The 10,321-nt window shown below is 37.2% G+C and overlaps 1 protein-coding gene across 1 annotated transcript in view; it reads right to left on the reverse strand.

Moving 5' to 3' along the window:
- Nucleotides 1-303, reverse strand: part of aff4 (AF4/FMR2 family, member 4) — a 33,735-nt gene extending 33,432 nt beyond the window's left edge. The window contains exon 1 of the mRNA XM_016246746.1: nt 54-303. Coding sequence (XP_016102232.1) covers nt 54-70 — 17 coding nt within the window. The 5' untranslated portion in view covers nt 71-303. The remainder of the gene's footprint in view (nt 1-53) is intronic.
- Between the last annotated feature and the right edge of the window lie 10,018 nt (nt 304-10,321).

Genomic DNA, 10,321 nt, shown 5'->3' on the forward strand with positions numbered 1-10,321 from the left:
CTTTGCCGTGACTACTACAGGAGTTACTCACTGAGAACATGGCTGGTGCTTACCCTGACTGAGAGGCCATGGCCTCAACCAATGAAGCATTGGAAGAGGATTGAGAGAGAAGATTCCAGACAACTTGATGGTTCTTCCCAGCTTTGGCTCCCTCTCGTTTAGTAGCGTCCACACCGGAGACACAGTTTCTCGATCGGCAGCTTTCACACTTCAGTCTTCGCTGCTGTATTTCCTGGGAGTTGAGATAAACCTGACTCAGGGAGGGGAGGTTACAGTCTGTCTGAGGAACAAACCACTGCGCTGAACAGAGGAGGCACAGCTACAACATGCAGGTCAGGACTAACTAAGGCATGAGGATCTATACCAAACCTACAAATCTTAGTAACCACTGGACCATCAAAATGGAAAAAAAAAAAAAGTTAACCAAATAACCAAAAAGTGTACACTAATAACAAACTCGTCCTTCTATATTTTATCAATATTACATCCACATGAAGTAACAAGTTGCCTACATAAATCTTTTCGCTGAGAGCAAACACCCCTCCGAGTGCTGTGGAGAATGGTGCAGTCCACCAGAGCCCATTTAAGGACATGTTATTTTATGCCACTCAGCCACTCCCCTCTGTGACATTAAGAGTCGCAGCAGCCAATCAGCTGCTGTCTCTCAGTAAACGCATGCCCTCCCCCACTTGGGTCTGAGCCAACACCATCAGTCAGTGTCCTTAAAGGGCCAGATGCAGTTTTTCACCAAGTCCAGAGGGAAAGCACGTCAAAAACATTAGTAAACCCAGGTGGTGATGAGGCAATTAGATGCAATATGGGAATCACCAAAAACAATTGTGTCTCCCCGGTCTGGGTCCAGCTGCATAAACATAGCCACTATGTTAAGACTATGTCTTTAGTTTGACCAACTAGCGGTTAGTCAAGTCTTAATCAGTCTTACTTTACATATTACACCAGTCATGACCAGTCTTACCAGACTAACTTTTTAGTCAAAGCAGTTTATGCAACCAGCCCCTGGTAATAGCTTGCATCTTGATCGATTTCATCTCATCAAAATCCTACATCATATAGTGTATCTGAAGTCACGGTAACACTTCAGTTTAGGCAGCAATTCTCACTATTAACTAGCTAATTATTAGCATGCATATTACTAGCATATTGGCGGTTTATTAGTACTTAAAGCACATATTAATGTCTTATTCTGCATGATTATATTTTAGATTCTTTAATCCTAAACTAACAACTACCTTACTAACTATTAATAAGCAGCAAATTAGGAGTTTATCGAGGCAAAATGTGTAGTTAACAGTTAATTATTAGTGAGAACTGGTCACAAAACTAAAATGTGACCAAAGTCACTATAACAAGTGAGTTCTGAAACATTCAACATTTAGGGCTGGGTAATATATCTATATGTGTTCGCTCCGAGGTTTGTAAAAGTTCAACTGAAACCATTTAATTTTACATAGTGACTTGGTATAATGCTAGGGGGAAAAAAATATGATGCTAGGGGGAAAATTATGTGAACAAAAAGAGATACACTTCACTAAACCAAGTTGGTCGAAAGCGCACAACGCTTGCCCCGCCTCCGGGCTCTTCTGATTGGTCCACTGTTTTGGAACTGACATTAATGAGCGGCGCTGCCTTTAAAAGTTGAAATTCTTTAACTTGACACGGCGTCTTAAAAATGTGGCACTCATGTGCGAGACGCTGCAAAACGACGTGAAAGCAATAGTCTCACATGTAATGCGAAAAATGATGGAAATGTTGTGCATTGGAATGGAAAAACATGTTCTGTGTGAACGGCCCCTTAGGATAGAGGATATAAAAAATAAAAATTAAAAAAAGTTTTAAGACTTTTGACCCTTCCTCATAATTCTATATGATTGTCCTTTTTGTCATTGTGTTAGGACAAAAGTTTTTTTTTTTTTTTTACTAAAACATTAACAAATGACAGTGATTGATGAATATTTGAGATATGAATCTCATTTATTGAATCAAGCTCATCAACACTGAACTTTCTTAGAAGTCACAAGTTGACACTAGTCTGATGGTTATATTCACGTGGTTTCTTAATTTGATATCGCTGGCAGCACCATAGTGAATATTGTGTCCACCTTATTTTTCCTGTAAGAGTGGGAAACTTTGTGTGTCTGGTTTCCGGTGTCATTCGCTTCCAGCTATTTTTAGCTGTACAAAACGGCTCGTTTTGCTGCTTGATATTGCATATTGGTGTCTTACCATATTATTTTAATGTATTATCTTAATTCTAAACACACTGGTTTGTAGTGCAAACAGTTTTACCGTCTACTGCATGTTGCTATTCTTCTCGTTATTTCCCTACAGCGGCTAATGAACCGGAAGTCTCGCGCACAGGCTTAATTCTGCGTTGAAGAATAAGGTGGATATATTTCTTATATCCTATTCATCACTGTACAACTTAAAGTGCACATTTATGGCTGTTCGGTAAATTTTCATAAGCGGAATCCAGTCATTTCAATAGGAATACATGTGATCGGTAATTTCACATGAGGGTGAAAGACTTTCCCATGCAACTGGTGAACTGCTCATTACTAATCCAAGCTGACCAACAGAACGCTGCTGGGTTGGAAAGACATCACACATATTAATACAATACTGGAAGAAGTAAATGGACCATTTTTGCTTGTCAATCTGAGCAAAACACAAGATCCCTAATTGCTTTAATAAGATAAATCAACACGCGTCAGGCTTCCAACATCTTCTCCAGTGAGGTAAACAAGATCCTTAAGCTTTTAAATTAGGACATGCATGGTTATGTAACATGCAAATAAAGTTAAGGATATAACCAAATTGTGTGTTTTTTTTTTTGTTTGTTTCCTTTGTTAAAATGCTAAAATATTCTAGAAGTTGAGAACATTTTAGTTGTTGTAAAGCAATATTCCTTTACCACTGGGAAATATTCTGCCCCAATTTTATGAAAATGATCACCATGCTTGAAAGAAGTCTGTGCTTGTCTTAATTTATAAAGTTTATAAAGCATAGAGAGAAAATATAGCACTTATGTCAAATTGGACATGTACTTCTATAGATAATACATTTTAAGGCTGACTTTTAGGACAACGCTATTTGTACTGCAATAACCTGACAGTAAACCACGCGCACATCTGTGCAATATTAACTTTTTTTTAAAAAGCCCTTTGCACTCAACTGTAAAAAATTAACACCATTTTTCTGAAGGTACTGGCCCTTCCATATTGGTGTTAGGTGAACAGACCGCCAGGGATATCTTGACTTTATATGTGACGATATCTCTCAGGATTGTGTACTCAGGGCGTGTGCCAGAGTCACGCACACAAGCTACCAACCCAGAGCCTGGTGCATGTGCTGACTGCTTTACAGTCTGTGTTTCTGAAGTATGTTTACGATGGGGGAAAATTGGGAAAACCTGGGGCAAAAAGGGCTGTGATTTTGTGAACGACTTTAGCAAACAACCCAATTTTGATAGTAAACCATAACATGAAAAATCTGGGCAATATGTTGGTTAAAATGATATATAATGATAAATACAAATCCAATTTTCCAGTTTGAATTTGAAGAGAGAGAAAACAATAACAGTGGAAAGCCTTCAATTGTGTTGTTCTGTCTTATCGTCAAGTTATTCTGTTTGACCAGTAAGTGTTGGAAACAGGACTTTTATTTTGACAGCACTGAGAACACTAACGTCTCGGCACAGTAGGGTTGTCAAAAAAAAAAAAAGACAAAAAATGATTTCTGAATATTCGTCGAATTTAAAATAAAAATCCACATTCGAATTCAAAAATGTTGCATTCGAATTTTAGGTGTGCGTCAGGCAGTATTATCAGTGGCGCACGAGATGCGACGATGTATGTGTCATTGCATTTTAATGCTTTTGTTAGTCTATCCAGTTGAACCCACTAGATGCGGCGCTGCTACGTTGTTCATTCAAAATATTGCGAGAAAAAAAAAAAAAAAACATCAATGCGGAAATTGTTGTTTACGTCAAAACCGAAACCAAGTCATTCACACAGAACACATTTATCACATTTTCTAGAGGGACATCTATCAGCGTTGCACCTGCGTCTCGCACAAGAGAGCCGCATGTTTAGAAAGCCATGGAAAATTAATGTAAGTTCAACTTTTTAAAAACATGTCTCAAGACTTTATGGCGGTTTTCCCCATCCCACTGCATCTCATGTTTTTAAATGAAGAAAGTACTCTTTGTGATTGGTTTTCGGTCCTTTGTATTAAACTGTACATACATACATACATACATGATGCTGTTTCGTTTCTAATTGTTTAAGTAACTTTAATTATATAAGATTTATAAACATTATTTTAAAAATTATGTAATTTTTTCAAAGATAGTCATGTTATTTTATTATGCTTTGAAGAAACGTGCATAATATTTAGTTCGATGCGCCCTCTTGTGGCCTCAGGAGAGAAGCCAAAAGCTTTATTCCCCCCTAACTGAAATTATGCCTTTTAAACTTGAATATAATTCGAATATTGATCATATTTAAGTACAAAATTCGAATGTAGTTCAGCCCTATGGCACAGACGTATAGGAGTTTCCTTTGCTCCGTCTTCATTAGTTTACAGTCTTTATTTAACAGTTCTGTCCAATAATTTAAAGCAAAGTACTTTTTGCCAAATACTATCGGCATTCAACAAATACGCATTTTAATAAATCTAATAAACATTCAATGCCACACATATTGCAAACTTTGTCAAATCCATCAGTTAGATGCATGTGCGATATATCCAGTTTGCCGCTGTCATATTCATGTAATATTCACTGCGTACTGTACGTGAAATTATTTGGGAAAATACGATTCCCAGTGTGCACAGACTTGTGTACTGTTAAAGTGTTCAATCATTCGTGTTTATATCTTTATTGTCAATATAATAAAATGACAGAATCAATGTTTCTATGTGTAAAGAACAAAAAATAACTTTGCTATAGGTTTATACAGTATAATGACCTCTTGTGTTAAAAGATCAAAGAAATGTTGATTTCTGAATGCATGACCCCTATAACTGTAACTCAATCATCTGGAAAACTTTCCATATTATATGCACAGGAAACTCGGGCACAGCAACAAAAATAGTCGATTCAATCTTGGAAAACAAGCTTTTATTCCTTTTACAGACTGGGACTTTACTGCAGTAAATGAATGATTGCAGCTTTTCTGAGCTCATCCAGCCCTGCTTAAGCTGCAAACAACACCACCAAAAGTAAAAAAAAAAGTTGTTCTCAAAAATAAAAAGTCGTAGCATGGCCTACATGCTGTAGAAGCTTGTACAATCTGACAATGACAAAACATTGCAAAGTGTCAAACACATTCCTTCTAGTCATAACACAGACAGAGGAAATGTTCAAGCCACAAACCACAACTGAAGCAGGAACCTGCAGAGAGTCAAGACCCATAACGGCTTTCATACACGGGCTGTGTTGAGCTCAACAATACACCTTTTGTCACTGGCTTATCAATGAACATCGTGGTCTCTTCTGTGTGCACGTCTTCTGATGATAGCGTACGAGCAGGAGTCAGAGACAGTGTCAATGTGTGCGTGTTTAGTTTGGTTACATAAGCAGCACAAGGTTTGTCCCAGATCCAGATACACATCTGTGCCGGGAGCCTGCAGGTCTGCACGAGTCAGCTGGGAAATTACACCGCGAATTACATGCCAGCTAATGTGCTGGGCGGTATGACCAAAAATTTATATCACGGTATTTTTAGAAATTATACCGGTTTCACGGAACATGACGGTATTTGTTTTTCATGCATGACCGGGTGTTAACCATATTTTCTACTGATTGAGAGGAAATACTGCAGTATATTGACTTAGAATGCTCTATTTTACTGTCATGATGAGTGAATATTGTCAAAAAAATACCACACTAAATGGTGACTAAACATGACCCCTTTTAATACATGTTAACCAGGAGTCTCTCTCATTTATAATCACAGCATCGTCTGATAAAATCAGCATGCATCTACACTAAAGAGCGGTTATGCGGTTGTTTTGGCTAGATTACTTTTTGTCTCGTGCAGCGCACTGCCTGCGTCTGAGTAACAAAAAAAAAAAAAGTGCATGTGATATTAACAGACGAACTACGCTCATATTTATAATCCCAAACAATCAGTAAGCGACAGGTGCTAGGAAACGCTGTTGTGTACTCATTTATTGACGAGTCGGCTGCGGTGCTTCTCTGCCGCACACTGCACAGAACACACGCCGAGAGAGCAGACACTTCTCCGGGGAAGCCAGACCTTGCGCTCGCGGGACAGCACTGGAGAAATCTTCCATCTGAACCATAGCTAAGCTTTATCCAAAAAATAAGGTTTGTAACCATAGGTTTGTCAGTATGAATATTCTATGGAAAAAAAGCAGCTAAAAGGGTCTGAAAGTTGCTAAATCTAGTGCTAAAGTCACGCTCGTGTGTGTGAGACGCGGGAGCTGATGGCAGCGGGCGCTGGATATTTGTGGAGGTCAGTGTGGATATTGTGGATGAGTTCTTCTGTGTCATCACGTTCTGTTAGTTCTACAGCTTCAGTTTCTGAACTTTCACGCTTAGTAACACATACAGCTGTTCCCTCACCACAGTGCAACAGTGAAAAGAGATCCCTTTCAAACAGTGTCGCGTTCCCAACGTTGTTTTAACATTGCGGTATTTTAAAAATTCATATCATAACAAAAAAAAACACCGGTATTCGGTATGAACCGGTATACCGCCCAGCACTACTGCACAGTATACTTTAAACTAAAAGTGTGCAACGGTATTATTTCTGAAAGTGGAATCCAGCAGATATTTTTCATTTTTTAATCGAAGTTTGTGTAAAAATGTGCTAACATTTGACAGTCTGGTAAAATAATGAATCAATAAAAAAAATATGCTAAAAGTCATGGAGGATTTAAATCCAGCGTAACGGTGCCCGTTTCTTTAGCAGCACTGGTTCCGGAAGTATCCCCCCCCATTTATTTTTCCCATATGGATTTAAAAAAAATCTTTGTTAAAGAGTTAAAAGCCATGAAGCAGGAGAATCACACCATTACAAATAAATAAATTATTAAAAGTAGTATTTGAAAAATCAGACAAAAAAGTAAAAGGTTCAAGACTGGTGTACTTAAAGGGATCGTTCACCCAAAAATGAAAATTCTGTCATTAATTACTCGCCCTCATGTCGTTTCAAACCCGTAAGACCTTCGTTCACCATCAGAACACAAATTAAGATATTTTTGATGGAATCTGAGAGCCCATAGACAGCAACACAACTGAAATGTTCCCACGTCCAGAACCGTAGCAAGGAGATCGGTAAAATAATCCATGTGACATCACTTTTTGTATGCAAAGAAAACAAAATTAATGAATTTACTCAACAATTCATCTCCTCCGCGTCACCCTAGCGCCATTTTGGAGAATATCCACTGAACGTAAACAGCGTATGCGATTCTGTGTCAGCTGCGTCACGTAGAAACTGCTCATGTAGTCGTGATTAAATGCAGTGTTTGCCTCTCATTTTAAATGGCTACAGAGAGTTTGGCCTGTAATAGAGGAAATAAAATCTTGTTCATGTACTCATATTTTCATTCTATCTTATCTTTTGCTTTAAAAAATAAAATAAATGTTAAATTGTTATTGGAGTTGGCCATGAAAAATCAAGATTGGTGCATCAATACTGACTTTTGACAGTGTGAACACTGATGTTTTCTAACGTTCTATCCAGTGGTCATCTTTAAGAGAAGTATTTTGAATGACGCCATTTAGTTTTGTGATGAATGTTTGTAGTAAAGTGGAAAGCAACTTTGTTAACATTAATTCAGTAACTTGTTAACTAATAATTGTGATTATTGTAAAAAATAGGCTATTAGTACTTTTTTACCAAGTTGATACTGAAATTTTTAAAATGTAACAATACCGGCCGTTCTGCAGCACTGGTAGTATCAAGTATTGACTAAATTCAATACTCACTGATAGGCAACTGCTTTCAAATGCTTCTGTGTATATTTATATCGCTTTCCGTGAAGAGCAGTGCAGTGTCCAATCAGAGGTGACCAAGTTAGTCAGAATCCACTCATTTTTCACTTGACCCTATTAAAGCAATACTTAATTGAAAAACATATGAAGGATACATTCCAATATTTTTTCCTTTAAGATTATTAGCATTAATAATGAACTCAATTAATTTATTTTTATTTCGACTTTATACAACAATTCGTCGTCAGCTGCGTCGCGCCGGATCGGTTTCCTACGTTGTTGTGATTTGATCTGAACGAAAACAGTGTATCCGTGTGGCGCAGCTGACACAGAACAGCATACGCGGTTTACGTCCAGCGGATATTCTCCAAAATGGCGCTAGGGTAATGCGGAGCAGACGAATTGTTGAATAAAGTCGTTTTTTTTTTCTTTTGCGCACAAAAAGTATTCTCGTAGCTTCGTAAAATTACGGTTGAACCCCTGATGTCACATGGATTATTTTACCGATCTCCTTGCTACGTTTCTGGACTTGGGAACATTTCAGTTGTGTTGCTGTCTATGGGAGGGTCAGACAACTCTCAGATTCCATCAAAAATATCTTAATTTGTGTTCTGATGGTGAACGAAGGTCTTACGGGTTTGAAACGACATGAGGGCGAGTAATTAATGACAGAATTTTCATTTTTGGGTGAACTAACCCTTTAATGGCTTTAGTGAGGGAAAGAACTACAATCCCATGAAGCATTGCGAATGGCAATCAAATTAAGAACAGCAGATGATGTATAACTCTTATTTTATAGATGTTGATTATAGAAACAAGTTTTAAATTGTTTATTGCAAAACACACACACAAGTTTGGGATCAGTAAGATTTTTAAATGTTTTTTTTACAGAAGTTTCTTCTGCTCATTAAGGCTACATTTATTTGATCAAAAATACAGAAAAGAAACAGTACGATTGTGTAAAATTATCATTACATTTTCTAAAATATATCTTCTAAAATGTTTTTTATTTTACTATACTTTAAACTATTATTTATTTCTGCGATCAAAGCTGAATTTATCATCATTACTCCAGTCTTCAGTGTCACACAATCCTTCAGGAATTATTCTAATATAGCTGATTTCAAAGCTGGAAACAGATGTGCTGCTACATATTTTGATTTTTTTTTGGAACATGTGATACTTTTTTCAGGATTCTTTGATGAATAAAATCTTTTACATATTTATTCATTTTTAATAAATCTTTTGTAACAATCTACACTACCATTCAAAAGTTTGGGCTCAGTCATTTTTTTCTTTTTTATTGAAATTCATATTTTTATTCAGCAAGGATGTGTTAAATTGATAAAAAGGGATAGTAAACACTTAGATTGTTAGAAAAGATTTCTATTTTAAATAAATGCTGTTCTTTTGAACTTTTTATTCATCAAAGAATCCTGAAAAAGAGTATCACAGGTTCCAAAAAATATGAAGCAGCACAACAGTTTCAGCACTGAAACAGAATCACGGGTAGTTTTCCACCAGGAATTCTACTGTTAAACATGATTATTTGAAATTAGACAAAAAAGCATATACCACTCATTAACAACTTCATAGCTCACAGTAGGTCTGTATTTAAAGCTTTCTAATTTAATGTTAAAAATCAGTTCCAGTATGGAAAAAATAATAAACCGGATTTTTACTTCCGGAACCCTACTGTTGGACTGTATGGAAGCTGAGATTGAACCATTGCATTGTGGGATACAGTAGCCAGTGCAGTGCATTCAATACAATAGTCTTATTTATAACTCACCATGCATTTCATACTCTCATTCAACGGCCTAGTAGCCACGATCAACATGAAAATCTATTTGCACCCAATTTTTTTTTAGCATGCTTTCTCAATTGTGTTTAGCACTGAAGCGTATATCAAGAACTTTCGCTGATCGTAAAGTACCATAAACCACCTTTTTTGGGGGGAGAGATTCTTAGCAGGCTATACAGTCATTTACTCCCCCCCACTCTGTACCTTTAGGAGTTGGTTTAACCAGTTAGCTCAAATTAGCGATGCCTTGTAAAAAGCCTCCGATGTTGAATCATCTAAAAATCCTCTGGGTCACATGCTAACGGAAAGTCTTGTCATGTATAACTTGAGATTCTTTAAATCGGCTTGCGTTCATCCTGCATACCATGTATAATCCCTCCCTGATCATTCAGACACTAGTGAACACTAGTAAACCTCTCTTAGTGTACAGCAAGTGTATATTTGTATAGCACTGAAGTGGTGCTCGTCCAGAAAAGCAAGACGCTGATGCACTCTTTGGACTGAGAATACACACTCCCTAATCACTAAAG

This window comes from Sinocyclocheilus grahami, unplaced genomic scaffold (genome assembly GCF_001515645.1).
Source record: "Sinocyclocheilus grahami isolate Dianchi unplaced genomic scaffold, SAMN03320097.WGS_v1.1 scaffold810.1, whole genome shotgun sequence".
Classification (NCBI taxonomy): Eukaryota; Metazoa; Chordata; class Actinopteri; order Cypriniformes; family Cyprinidae; genus Sinocyclocheilus; species Sinocyclocheilus grahami.